The sequence below is a fragment of the Tigriopus californicus genome, chromosome 3, assembly GCF_007210705.1.
Source record: "Tigriopus californicus strain San Diego chromosome 3, Tcal_SD_v2.1, whole genome shotgun sequence".
NCBI lineage: Eukaryota > Metazoa > Arthropoda > Copepoda > Harpacticoida > Harpacticidae > Tigriopus > Tigriopus californicus.
In genome coordinates, this window is record NC_081442.1 from 11,457,988 (window position 1) to 11,472,653 (window position 14,666).

The 14,666-nt window shown below is 38.9% G+C and overlaps 2 protein-coding genes across 3 annotated transcripts; one reads left to right on the forward strand and one right to left on the reverse strand.

Annotated features, from left to right (window-relative positions):
- The first annotated feature begins 2,443 nt into the window (after window positions 1-2,443).
- Window positions 2,444-7,349, forward strand: LOC131877512 (uncharacterized). Of its 2 annotated transcripts, XM_059223199.1 has the most exons (15): window positions 2,449-2,801; window positions 2,856-2,887; window positions 2,976-3,096; window positions 3,164-3,309; window positions 3,375-3,543; window positions 3,617-3,700; window positions 3,805-3,837; window positions 3,897-3,948; window positions 4,019-4,059; window positions 4,257-4,369; window positions 4,431-4,447; window positions 4,528-4,594; window positions 4,668-4,688; window positions 4,751-4,850; window positions 6,916-7,349. In XM_059223199.1, exons 1-15 carry the CDS (start codon window positions 2,711-2,713, stop codon window positions 7,071-7,073), a joined length of 1,245 nt encoding a protein of 414 aa, XP_059079182.1. In that variant the 5' UTR covers window positions 2,449-2,710; the 3' UTR covers window positions 7,074-7,349. The 2 variants fall into 2 exon arrangements, with proteins under 2 accessions (XP_059079183.1, XP_059079182.1); XM_059223200.1 differs by lacking the exon at window positions 3,805-3,837 and having other exon boundaries at window positions 2,444-2,801.
- Window positions 7,350-9,744: 2,395 nt separating this feature from the next.
- On the reverse strand, window positions 9,745-13,436 carry LOC131877514 (uncharacterized). Its single transcript, XM_059223204.1, has 14 exons — window positions 13,099-13,436; window positions 12,995-13,029; window positions 12,429-12,528; window positions 12,113-12,168; window positions 12,021-12,038; window positions 11,890-11,962; window positions 11,806-11,824; window positions 11,701-11,744; window positions 10,790-10,879; window positions 10,599-10,725; window positions 10,424-10,542; window positions 10,264-10,361; window positions 9,964-10,078; window positions 9,745-9,891 (listed from the first exon to the last, which is right to left on the reverse strand). Exons 1-14 carry the CDS (start codon window positions 13,193-13,195, stop codon window positions 9,791-9,793), a joined length of 1,092 nt encoding a protein of 363 aa, XP_059079187.1. The 5' UTR covers window positions 13,196-13,436; the 3' UTR covers window positions 9,745-9,790.
- Between the last annotated feature and the right edge of the window lie 1,230 nt (window positions 13,437-14,666).

Below are 14,666 nucleotides of genomic sequence, written 5' to 3' on the forward strand. Positions count from 1 at the left end.
ACAGGAGCAAGAACCTGTGAGCATCTCATCAGAAACTGAGATGTCACTCCATCAGGGCCAGGTGAGCTCGAGAGTCTCAAGTCCCTGATGGCCTCTAAAGCATCCTGATCTGTGACTACAAGTATGTTGGCCATAGTCCCTACATTGTCTATGGCTTCCCCATCGACCTCAAAAGGCCCCACAGGGTGTTTGATCTTTCTCTTAGAGTTTACATAAGAGAATTACCACAGGAAACTTGAATTAATTTGTTTCAAATTTCATAACATTTGCCTCCATCTGCTGGTGGGAAATTGAAACCAAGATTGAACAAGTCAATAGATCAAAACAATAATAATCAATACCTGCAGCACATGATCCCATGATCATTCCTGTGGTTGAGGAACATTTTTCCTGGGTTGTACATATGCCTATCAGTCCACTTGAGCTTGAACAAGGGTCATTCTGTAAAAAAGCAATTCATTTGAATCCAACCATGAACCACTGGAGTATGGACGGGGATGGTAAGGTTGAAAATTAGCAACTCCAATTCAAATCAATGAATTAAATTCTTCTTCAAATAAGGCTGGCCCCAGATCTGCGATGGCGTATTTCAAATGTCAGCTCAATCAAACAACTGGGTCAAAAGTTATGCCCTCTCAAAGTGCAGTACATAACAGAGCACAGAATGAATGGCTTAGCCCTCTTCTGGTAATCAATTAGCACAAGAGGGCTAGTCCGTTCATTCATTGAAGAGCTTTGTAGTGCCTTTTGAGACGGCATAACTTTTGATCCAATTGCTCGATCGAGCTGAAAATTGAAATGAGTAATTATTGTAGCCTGGGATCATTCTTATTTCAAGAAGAACATGATGCGTTAACTCAATCGCGAAAAGCTAATTCCCAAACCAAGCGTCCCCGTCCATATTCCAGTTGTTCATGATCCAACTCTCTTCTTGACGTATATAAAAAAACACCAAAAATGCACCTCTTACCGGAAAAGTGACGACACTAAATAGACTGAAGTACCCTGAAAAAAACACAATGGATTTTCAAAATTGCAATAAGTTGTCATCCTAAGATGAATCGAACAAAGAATACTTGACTGGCGGGGACTCAATGTCAAGTTGGATCCGACCCCAAAACCAACAAGAGTGAAGATCAGAGAAATAACTTGTTTTCCGTTCATGCTGCCAAACCAAACTGAGGACGCATTTCTTTTCTTTGCCATCCAGAGCTCGACGATTGAATCCTATCAACGACACGATCAGTTTGAGTTCAAATGGTATCGTTTCATCACTCTCAATACACAGACTTGGGAGTGATGCACATGTCTTCCTGTTCAAGTTCAGTGAGTTTCTGAGGGGAAAGATGATTGAATGGCAAGTTAGAGAGTCCATTGTTTGAATTCATCTTTCCGCCTGCTTCCTTTGGTAATTTCCAAATTTCAGCTGCCTGTTTGTTGATAGGGTCTTGAAATTTTAAAAGGTTGATATCTCGCCTGATTTCGATTCATGATCTAAAACATCACATTGTGTGATTGAAATGATTTTGTGGTTTGTGTTTACCAAATCTTTTAAGTCAGATTGAGACAAATATTGAATAAGGTTTCACATCAACCCAATTTTATTTGCTAGCTAGATTTGATTCGTGAATGGATCAGATATCCTATTAATCAAAGGATTAAAAGAGATAAATACATCTTGCAATAATGTTGTTTGGGAGTATTTTCACTAAAACGCCCACCAAAAACTTGAAATAAGAACCACAATTGAGGTAATCTGCAACTTCTTTAATATGCATTTTTGTTTACCAAAACAATGATTGAACAATGAAAACACTTCAAGACAATAATTATTGTGCGACATTTACACTGATGATCAAATAATTTTTGACAATGAACTTTGGCTTCCAGTTTTGGTAATTATGAACCAAGCTTTCATTTCTCTCATATTGATATAAAAAGTATTTTTAAGGGTTTCCAACTACTTCTGACAATGGAACCTGCTCGAGTTTTTGCAAACTTGTTGAATAAATTGGAGCCCAATGCCTCATTCAAGATGTGCCTGAACAATGGACTTGCAAAGACTTAGAATTATACTATACATTATACTCTTATCTCGACTACTTATAGTGTCTTGTAGCGTCGACTCAACAGGTCATCGAACGATTTATTTTGTTTTGGGTGTCAGGGTCGGAGGGGTGAACCTCGCCCTGCCAGCGAAGCCAGCAATCACATTGACCATTTCCAAATTTCTTTAGGCCGATTCAAGTCCGGAATCAGTTTGGTTTTTCATCTTTGGGTGTGGTTAACGTCTAAAGTTTCCTTTAGAGGAATGTTTCAATCCTTTCAAAGTCATATTACTCAGCAACCCAAGAAAACCTAAAATTGTAGTCCGTCAAAAGGAATTGATTTATTTGAAAAAAATGTGTCAGAATATTCTTAAGTGCAAAAACCATGAGAGTGATTTTATCTCGAGATTTCTTTTGTTCTCTACACTTTCTGGAAATGAACACAAAACCATTTCCGTCGAAAACTCTCTTATCAACTTCTTTATGGTTCCGAAGCGTAACCGATACAATCCAAGGCTCATTCACACCTGATGAACTGATTTGGTATCGCGATAATCAATGAGGTCTTTCAACTTTTTAGAGCACGGAAAGCAAAGATGGATCCGACCAAATCACCTCCAGCCACTCAATTGACTCTTGAACGAGTTTGAGGAAAGATCATCATGAAGTTCCTCATCATATACTTTTTGATGAGTCCCTTGACGTTGAGTCTTCAAGTGTCTAATAGAACTCTCCGATTCAGGGATTCAAAATGTAAGTAATACTTTCCTATCCTCAAGTACAGAAATACATTCGCATCCATTTTAGTGCTGCCACTCTTCAAAGTCATCACCTTTCCGGTAAGGTTTATTTAATTGGGAATTCACTCGCTTGTCATCTCTCGATGACTTTGATCATAAGTTGATTATCAAGCTTATTGCTATCTAGAATGATCCTTGTGGAACCGGGGGCGCTAGGAATGGAACTTGTTACACCAAGGAGGAATGCCAAGCCAAAGGAGGCTCATTTTCGGGTTCATGTGCCAGCGGATTCGGTGTGTGTTGCACTTGTGAGTAATCATGAGTTGTTCCAATATACGCGTACATGGGTAAATGATAAGCACAATTGCGTTCCAGTTCAGCTTAAATGTGGTGGAACCACGTCCCAGGAATTCTCATACCTAATACAATCAAGCACATCCATGTCTCCCTCATCAGGTTCATGCACATACAAGATTTGTCGTTCCTCTGACGAAATTTGTCGCATCCGCCTGGATTTTATTGTAAGTCTTTTTCCGGGCATGCTACTCGTAGTTATAGAAATGAATATATATTTTTATGATTACAGACCTTCTCTATTGCTGGCCCAGTGGCTGGAACAACTGTCACTAAAGCGGCAGGAGCCATTTCCACGCTAGGGGGCGCCATTGGCGACTGTACCAAGGATTCCTTCAGTGTGACGAGTCCTGGTCAATCAGGATCGCCGGTCATTTGCGGATTCAACTCTGGACAACACAGTATAAAATAGGTTTTGTCCATTGGTACCCGAGATATTCTAAGGCTTCAACCAGCTTCAAATTATGTTTCTAGTGATTGTGGATGCCAGTGATTCTTGTAACTTGGCCGCTTTTAACATTGGTGGAATGGGCTCAACTCGGGCGTGGGAAGTGAAAGGTATTTATGTTCGTGCATAAGCAGGAATGCCTCTAGATGAATAGTATGCACGTTATCTCGAATATATGTTAAGTCATTTACAAAAAAGCAAACTCCTATTTTAGTAACTCAATATCCATGTGGCTCTGATCTAGGTGGTGAGTATCTGTCCTTTGAATTATTCGCTCACAATTCATCAATTATTTGACTTTTTAAGGTCCATCGGGCTGCTTGCAATACTTCATGGGCAAATCCGGGGTCATTGCCAGGTATTCAAAGGCTTGTGTAAATACATGTATGATTTTTTGGTGACTGTGCAACGCAACTCTTTTGTTTCAGTTACAATTTTCCCACTAAAAGCACCACAGTAACCAATACAGGTAAGTCAATTCTTTAAAGCTTGGAGGAAACTAGAAAGCGAGTTATTGTTTGAAGTATCCCATATTTTCCCATACCATGTTATAGGTTGAAAACTGTGTTCCACTTTCTCATTACGTAATTTTTACTGCATCCTTTTTTACTTATTGAATGATTTTTGGTACCATTATTCTTATGATTATGTTTACTATTGTGCTAGTGACTCATCTGTCCAACCAAAACTATCGAATCTGCATCAAACAAGAACAAGGAATGTGTGCAATTTGCTACATACCTTCAATTGTTCCTGGAACTCCCACCGAAGATAACCAGGTAAGTAAACTTACTTTTCATCGCATTGTCGTTTTATTTTACCAATGCATTTAACTTCCAGGTTTCATTTGGCCTCAGGTAAAAAAAAACAGTCATCCTTATTAAGTAGCATTTGTTATTCACCTAACTTGAACAATCTTCAACGTTGTTTATTACAGCATTTCAAAGCCTGCAGCAACTGCCAAATCTTCCCAAGGGACGAATTGTCAATCTGACTATCTTTTTGTGAGTATAACCATTGACCATTGGTTGAAATGGAATAAAATCATTCAAGTATAATTGGTCGCTCTCATTTCAGATACCAAATGTAGAAGCGGCGGTAAGGTTTGAAATGAATTACTTGCAGAGATCATGTGTTCATTGGCGTTGTTTTTGTTGCAGCCTGTTAATCTTGCCATAGCATTGGGAGCAGCTCCTGGACGAGTGTGTGGAAGAATATTCTCAACCGTGGATGATGATGCAGCAACCGCTTCTGTTTGCTGTGAGTAAGATTACAACACGTTAAATGATTTAAGCATCGTTGTTCTTTCGACATTGTCGTGTCTGACCTTCAAGGATGGCCAATACAAATCCATTAGCCTATTATGAATCACTGTACTGTCTGTAGTCAATCCAATTACGAGAAAGATTACCAAGTACCTATAGGTTGAATTGTACTCGTAACAGGATCAATACGATCACATGCGCAAGAAATTCGACGATAGTATACCTTGCTGGATTACATCTGAATTTTCAATTTGGCCTTCCATTTTCCCTTTATATCAAGTTCTTTATAGTATCAGTGACACATTGACTCACAAAACGGTGCCATAAACTATACAAGCACTAGTAAACTAGGGTTTCTGGTTAATTTCTAGGCAGCTTTAACTTGAATTAAAGTAGTAATATGATTGATACGGGTTGACAAGGTAGCTAGTGGTGGGACGATCACAATGAAAATTGTTAGGAAAAATGTTTCGCAAGGTTTCAGACACTGAATTGCAAAAATAGAAATTTCATCCACATCAAAATTGGTAAAATAACATAATTTTCCGGCTTAAAGCTATTTTTATTTCATGTAGATGAGTAAAAATGTAGCATTGCATAAAATGCAACGTACGATGAAAAATTCCACACCCACAAACTAAGAACCAAAAATTGATGATTTTGAAGGTTTAAGTGATTCCATTTTCATCTTACCGCCAGCGGCAAAAAGCGTGCAATGGGCCGTTTGGGCTGTCTTGGGGGGGCTGAGACTAATTTGGGCCGATACTTGTGTTTGCTTTTTTAGCACTACCAAGGCCTGGATCATGAACCTTATAGTTTTGAATTAAAACATAGACACCTGAGCACACATTTCATTCGAATGAAATTTACCGCTGGCGGTAAGAAGGTAATGGAATCCCTTCAACTTTCAAAATCATCCCTTATATCAGTCGAATTCGACAAAATATGTCGTTTTCACATCGAGAAGAAATTGCAGAAGTTTTGCATTTCCGAGTCATTGAGAAAAAAACCGGTTGTTTCAACCTACTCGAATTTCTGCTCGACATACTAAAAAGAATTTTTGTCGGAGTCTACGAGTTAGATGATTCGGGCTGCGACACAGCCTATTGGAATTGGGAAGTGGACAATGTTATGGCTGGCTTCGCCGGCGGAACGAGGGTAACCCTCCGACCCTAGCACCCGCAAAACACTGTTGCCCATTTTTGGCCTACTCTATGTATGTTTTGAGGGTTTTCAGACTAGTGCTAAACAGCGACAGATTGTATCGGTATCTACGAATAGAACGAAAAAACCTTAAAAATACTATGAACTTGTCGAAACGTTGGGTCAAAAAATATCCGTATCTGGTCTTTTTTCAATGCCTTATTCCTGAATAGCGGCATAGAATTGCCGGGTACCTTTTTGTAGAGAACTGCTACTTATAATTGACAGCAGTTGTTGAAATGATTTTTGAAACTAGATTCGAGGTAAGAAAAAAGACCATATCTTTGTTATGGTCTGTCATTTCAACTTATGATCAATTACTCTCTCATCATTAAAGGCTCTGGTTTTGTCTCCCACAATAATATTCGTCTATGTATCGTCTGTATTTCCTACGAACTTATATGCTTATACATTTGTGATCGCTCGTTGTGTACACCTGGGAGCACCCGGGTCGTCTTTAAATGAGTGAATTGCCTTTTGCGGTAGGATTAGTTTTTTGTGTACTTTCGAACCACTACCAACAATGAAATCCCTGGTACTCCAAGGTTTCTACTTTCTTGTGGAGGAATACTTGAAAGTTGTCGATCGGAGAAGAGTGGAGACATTCGAAAATAGAAAGGATTAGGTATTGCTCGTACCTACATTGAATACTATATAGTTCAAAGGATTCAGGTCTTTCCCAATAGCTTAAGTGGTTCATCTCTGCAATATATTTTGTGAAACTTCTTTGTACTTTTTCAATCTTATTCAAACCCCCTACGTTCAATGGCGCACAGATTGGGGAGGTACGAGTAATCATTGCAAAAAGTGACAAATGTGACAATTAAACTAGTCTCAATCTTGACTATTTTTTCTAGCCCGGATCAAGCCGTTTCAGATCGTGGTTCAAACCGATTTGGATGAGGTGACTTCCGACGTGGCGGCCAATGCGGATGGCGCTGACACCAATGAGATGAGTTTGGGACCTGGAGGAATTATTGGTTTCTCTTTGAATTATCAGCAGATATCCTGCTAGTTACTGCAAATATCGGCATATTGTATCATTTTGGTTAGCTATCATTCAGTCTCATATCTTAATTGTGTTTGTAATATTGTGAGCCGATATACTGGTTTATTGCTCTAACTTATTCATGATCCACCATATATTGTTTTTCAATTCAAGTAGAATGATATCGCAAAATCAAATTATAACCTACTAAAACTCAAAGTTGTTTTAATTAAGACCATTTAGTTCAGCAAGTTTGCAAAAACTCGACTAAAAAAGTATGCAAAAACTCGAGCAGGTCCAAAGTTGCTTCAATCGGAACATAAGGGGAATAATGAGAGAGCTCTCGTATGGGAGAGGCAAGAAAGGTTGGGATTTTACAATGCTCAGAGAAGGTACGAAAGGTATCCGATGCTGTACGTCTAAAAAGGTATCCATGCGCTTTGTCCCAACCCAGGTTTTAGGGTCAATTCTAGTGACCGTAGAGGCTTAATGTGCGTTTTGAGTGCACCTTCAAGCCTTCGAGAATCCTGGCTAGTAAAAACAATGAAATCTAAACAATGAAGGAGTCCAAGAAAGAAGAGAGTTAATTTGCTGCCCTCAAATATTCGTAGGGAGTATGTAGGTGTTGATCCTGTAGCAGGATTTAGGTCAAACTTGGACAAGTTTTTGACTAAAATTTCTGATCAACCTTAGATTCAAGGGTTAGCCAGATCCGCCTACTCATTGGTGGATCAGATCACGAACTTCTAGAAAGATGGACTGTGAACCCCGCCAAATGGGCCTGATCTTGGTCATAGCAACTTTAAACCACTTTTCAAGTTAAAGTAAAAAAATAAGAAAAGTGGATCCCTTCAAGTAAAGGCAGGTCATTTTTATACCTAATACTTGGAAAGGGGTTCGTTTCAAACTTATGTTGTCAAATGCTTATCTAGCTGACCAAGAGGAGGCCGAAAAGTCGAATTTTATATAATGTTTACTACATAACTTTGGTCATATGTCCTGAGCTCCCTAAGCATATTTTTGGGCTCAAACTTGGCCGAGCTTATCCATTGAACAAGATCTTGTTGTCTTATGAAGTGCTTGTTTGTAATATAGTGAACAATTTAGGAGATAAGAAATTTTTGCTTCCTTTCGATGTCCACATTTCTGGAAGTCCGTAATCAGATGAACATAAAGTTAAGAAAAATGAAAGTATATTTCGCCTTGAACTGCTGCTGGGGATCCCATTCCAAGTAGTGGTAAGGAAGTCCACAAAATAAATATTATGTATGTATGTATTTCGGTCTCGAGTATTAGTATTTCAGTAAGAAGAGTGTTTTGAAATTAAATGATATGAGACCATTGATCCATGTAAGCCGTGACGGCTTGTTTTCAATGGATCATGGATGGGACAGATAAGGTTGTTGTGTCCATCTTACGGCTTCAGGTACCGGCATTGGTCTTAGGGCAGGTCAGTCGAGGACAAAATCCGAGGCACGGTCCAGTCACAAACTCTAGGAAACCCCAGATCCTTTACACGAGAAACATTCTTTAATCGTACAGACCGTTGAGTATGAGCTGATGACTAGATCTTTGACACGCCCTATCCATCGTTTCGAATCCAACAGCAGGTCGAACTTAATATTATTTGTTCTTTGAAATTCGTTCCATGTTTGCGCGAGAGAGTAGTCTGGTAGCTTTTGCAGCCAAGTTTTGCGAGCAAATGGAAGGTTAATGACGATTTCTCCTCCCCTTCGTGCTTTGTATGAAAAAGTGTTGATGATTTTAGGCGTCAATTCCTTCAAGCAAAGATAAGCATATTTCAGTTGCGCTACTAATGCTAGATCCTTAATATGTAATACGTTTAGTTTTTTAAAATATGCACCGGTATGTGCTTTCGTCTTTGCCCTGACAATCCATCTGATGGCTTTTTTTTTGCAAAGTCAATAGGCTATTCAATGCCGAGCTATGGCTATAAAATTCAATGCAATAATCCATTTTGCTTTTTATTAGAGCGTTGTATAGAACCAGTCGTAGTTTTTGCGGAAGGGCGTCTTTTGCCATAAATAGCGTAAATAGGGTTTGTCTCATTCGTTTCCCGACCTCTAGCACATGGTTTTTCCACGACAGTTTTTCATCTAAATATACACCTAGGAACTTTATTGCGGTTTCTTTGCGCCCCATCCCAATTTGTTCAATTTGACTCCCGTTGCTTATCAAGTGGAAATCTGTAGACCCCTTTTTGTGACGACCATCAAATAGTAGGAGTTTAGTCTTTTCTAGATTGATCGACAGTTTGTTTGCTTCGAACCATTCAACCAGATCACCAAACCATACAGTACATTCCTCTTGCATTGTTCCGAGATCGTCACCGAAATGTTGAAGAGTGGTGTCATCCGCGTACATGGTGGTTTTAAAAGGTGTCACATTTGGAAGGTCATTTACATATATCAAAAATAGAAGCGGTCCCAAGATGCTTACTTGAGGCACTCCGCAGGTCACAGGAGCAAAATGAGAAACGTGATTGCCGAGCTCCACCCTCTGTTTCCTACCTGACAAATAATTTCGGACCCATTGGGTAACGTTTTGGCTAAATCCGTAATGTCCCAGCTTTGCTAAGAAGTTTTTTAACAACCATTTTCCCTCTTCATCATTTTAAGTAACTCTAAAACCCTTAGAAAACCATGAAAAACCAAATGACAACATAAGTTGTGCGGAAATTACTTTATTCAATCAATGTTCCATTGAGAACCAATTCATTACAATCAACACGGATTTTGAGTCACCGTGAGGTCGAATCCTTTTCCCATAGCTTGATCCATGTCAATGGTCTGGAAAAGTATCCTGAATGGAGTTGATCTTTGAGCTGAAAGACAAAAAGTACACGAGAGTTCACACTGGATGCAGGATATTTTTTGGCAGAATCTTTTTCACTTACAAGGGACGTTGCTCGGAATGGTATCTCCAGCTGTCAGACCAAATATCTTTCCACATCGATTATCTTGCCCAAGGGTCGGCATGATCGGGAATTGAATGAATGAGATTGTGCAAACCTAGTTCAGATAGAAATTCGAGTTAGTTTGGAACGAACAGCAAACGCAAATAGTGTTTGCGATCCTCAGGATATTTGCCAGACGCTAGCAGAAAGACCAATTAATACAGCTGATGCATAAGATATGCTTTCCTTTTATACAGGGTGTTCGAGCAAAATTATGTATCGGGGCAGAAGCATACTTACTGTAATAACCATTTCCATCTCCCCGGCTCCTTGGATGAGCTCAAAAGCATCCCCTGCACCAGTCACAGTACTCTCTCTAACTGTGAACGAACATCTCCCTAGCGCGAAGTATACACAAATCAACAGATTCATTCAATATTCGAACATTTCATTGCCGTACCCATTTCCTGTCTGAAACAATAAGAAATCTGCTGATTTTGCAAGTGAAGACCTCCAAAATTGTAACTTTGGATCCGAGCGGAAGGGCCCTCGAAGTACTGACGACATCCTTGGGGTGGTCTAAAATAGGAATAAAAGACATCAATACTGCTTCAAAACATTGGGCATTGACGGACCTGGACAGGCTGTTGCAATCAATATAAGAGGTTCTGATGTTAAACAATCGAGCTCCCGTGGCAGTCTGAGTTTGAACATCCACATTGGCAACTGCACCCACGGATCCTCGAACAACGTCAATGTACACTATAAGTAAATGAAATCGATATCACGAAGTGATTCAGACTTCGCTTTAAGATAAATTGCTTACTATGTTGTCCTGAAAGATCTCCGCACAAGATTGGATAAGTTACAGTAGCTGGAGTGGTCGTTACCGTCAGCATGTCATTCTCACAAAGGCCTGATAATAAGGAGAACGGAGATGAAAATATACACACCCTTGGGTAACCTGGGACGAAACGTTTTGGGCTCGGATGGCTCCAGATTTCTGATCGACCGTCTTCGATATTTACTACAATAGGGTCCCAGGATAACTCGACACAACGGAAAGGTCGACACGGAAGAAAATACAACGCAATATAACTGAGGCAGATCGAAAAAACATGACTGGCTAAAACCATTTGCTAATATTCTTCATTGAGGATGACTGAAAAGGGTAAAAGAGTATATATGCTTATGATCCAAATGCTTCTGATTCAAAAGAAATTGGCTCTCGTGTGAAACTCATTGGTCAAGCCATCAAAAAAGTCATTGAAAAGCTTTGAAATGCTCAACTTGATATTTGTTGGGTTTTCTGTCAGGTTTTACGATGCGTCGAATCTTCCTGTGTCGATATTTCCGTTGTGTCGAATTATCCTGAAACTATTTGACCATAATCAGGGTATATTGACTTGTCAAACTTAAGAATTTCGCAATGCCTTCAAATCTGTCTCTCGGAACCTTGTTCCGACGATTTATTTCTCGTACTTGTTTGAGTCGTTTGGGTCGTACATGGGTCGTACATTCGCCTTCACAGCTTTTAGAGGTTTCGTGAGGCGTTTGTCATCATACTGCGAAATTCTTGAGTTTGATCAATAGCAAATGTCAAATTGATTTTGATTCATAAGTGGTTCTTGGCAATTGCTCAAATTGGCTAACTGGGAGCCAGTCAAGAGATGGCGCCACTAAAACTTATTTTAAAAACATATTTGTTCTCGAAACTAATATTTAAAAAAGACATACCCATCCCATTCGGTTGTTCAAGAGCCGTGTTGATGAAATCTAGCCTGTAAAACTGTCTTTTTGTCAAGTGGGTTCTGATTCACATCTAAAAAGAACTTTCTTTACCTGATCTGACAAATATTTGCTAGAAAACAGAATAGAGCATATTTAATCAAATGAATATGCATTAAACATATTTCAGGTACTTACTCGCTCCCGCTACATTACTGATTGAAAATGAGCACACCCGATTAGTTGTTGTTCCAGTCGGAAAGTTTTCATTCTGCAACAAATTATTGGCCTGAGAAAAACCTTGGTTAGAAACAATATAAATAATTTACCTGAATGAGCGTGTTGTTCTAAAAAATGAATATTTGCCTATATGAATATTCACATGGTAAATAAAAGCTTTTAAGTTGCTAAAAATACTTACTTGAGTTACAACTCCTCCACAAGTGGAAATCTGAAAGGCGCAACAAGTTCCAAATCCTGAAACAAATGCTTATGAATTACGTCTTTTAACAACTTATCCTTCTCAAGAAAACACCCTCAATGAGCTTTTAAAACTTAGGATATTGAAACATATATCATTGTGAAGTGCTCTAAAAGCTTCTAAGTTACCATGCATTGCTTAAAAAAGAGGCTAACGTCAAAATAAAGTTTTGTCTTTGCATTCTCAATTCTCTCCCAAAATGTCTTTTTCATTTTAACCCAATTTGTTACTGGAGGCTAAAAAAGAGGCCTCTTACCTGCCGCACAACTTCCTCTGGCAATTCCTTGACGATTCATGCATTCTGCACTTGTGAAGCAAGTCCCAAGGGTTCCACCTGTGCCAGTGCATTGGTCATTCTACAAGGAAAAAGTGATTGCAAGAGATCGGATTTGAAACTGGAAAAATACCTATTTTATATATTATTTATCTTATAATATTAATATATTTTATAATAGTATTTGATAGAAAATGTTTGGAATACAATAACAACAGCAACAATGTATGTTGACTTAGTTAATGATAACCAAGGCTTATAACTATCTTTTAAGATTATGAGTAAGTGCACACAATGTGTCTACTACAAAATATATGGATGATATTCGTAATGAAAGGGTATTAATCAAACCTACACTAGTAAAAGAACATTGATTACTCTACAGATCCGATTTCTAGTGATAAAATTGTTCGAAAAAAACGATATTAACGTTTGAGGACGCAAATGCTACAAAGATCAGATTTTTGAGTCTGCTGAATTTGTCATATTGACTGGGACTTCTTTTTTAGCAATGGACCGTACGAAAGGACAAACAATAAATCACTTACATCGAACTGAACAATGTTGAAAAGGCTCAATAACTCTAAAAGATAAGCAAAGTCAAAACGAGTTCCAATAAATCGAAGCTACTATGTAGTAATTTGAGTCAGACTTTTTTGCCGATTCGCTCCAGGTTCAACCATTTTCGAAGCAATTCCCAAGGCCACTATGGCGGAGAACGCCAAAAATTGCTTAAGAGACCGGATCATTCTTTAAAAGGTGGATTGTACTTGGAACACTCCTTTGCTTTGTTCTGCGATCACAGAAAAATAGATATTTCTCCGTAAGGATGTGAACTCACGAACGACCAATCTCGTACTGATGTTGGATCTTGGTTGCGGCTTGATCTCAGATGCTTTGGACGTCCATCGGCGACGTGTAGCTGCCACAAATGCACCTTTCCCCACTGTCCAATCCTAGATTTCAACAGATTGCCAGCATTGCACGTAGTCGAACGGTCTTAGGGATAGTGCGAACAAAGAAAGAATCTTTTCCCCGGGTGACCTGGGCTCAAACCCCGGTACTTTTCCTCCCATTGAGGCCCATCACTAAATCCTTCAAAGGCAATACCTGCTGAATATTATTATCCCCATTAGCTACAAATGGAATGACCAATGACTATGTCTAGAAGGGCATTTCTAATCAATTGATTATTTCAAAAAACCGGTCAACGACTATTTTTGACCATTTTTGCGAACTTCTTTAGCGCTACTGGGAATGGAATCCCCATCACCTAAATCAAAATGAAGAAAACTGATTTATCTTATGCTCATGTAAATGAATGTAGGGTAGATGAAGACTTTTAGTCAAAAACTTGTCCAAGTCCGACTCCTATCCTACCATATAGGGACTTGCCGGCGTTACGTCACACAATAAAAGCTGAATGTAAGCAAAGACTGCCATTGATTGAAGGCGCGGACAAACAAAGTTAAGCCAGCAAATAGGGGGCCCGGTAGCTTCGAAAATTTGTCATTTTCCAACGATGATTAATTTTGCTTTTGCCTAGTTGTGTTAGGTGAAATTTTAGGCTTTTTTAGATCTTAACAACCCATCTTTGTCTGACCAACGATCGTTAATTCAAAGAAGCGACGATCTCTTGTGGAATCCATTGTAGGGGCAATTTGGAGCCTTTAATATTCTGACCGTCATCAAGTTTATGATACATAAAACGTCTTAGAACATTGCCTTGAAATTTATGTGCAGGTTTGAACGATTTTTCCCCCTTGCCCAGAGTATGATACAAATAGGATTCTAATTGTGATTGATTCTGAATCTGTCACCAAAATGTCATATTGTGGTAACATTTTTGGACAAAATCGTTGACTTGAACATGCAAGACTTTGACATAGAAAATGGCTTTTTGTGTTTAGTCTCAATATCCCACCTCCTCTGCCTCATTTATTTGACGAAGATTGCTTGTGTTACTTTGTTTGTCTGCATTCTAAACCAATGGCAGTCTTTGTTTACATTTAGCTTACATTTTGTGACGTAGTGCCGAGGCGGGAAATTCAAACTGAACGGAAATCGTCATTTTCAAGGTCAAAGTTTTGGATATTCAAGTCCATGATTCTATTCAAAAATACTACTACCATGTGACCATATTTGCATCATACGTAAGAGGGAAAAAATGTTCAAACCAGTACATAAATATCGAAACAATGTCCTCGGATTTCTTATAAA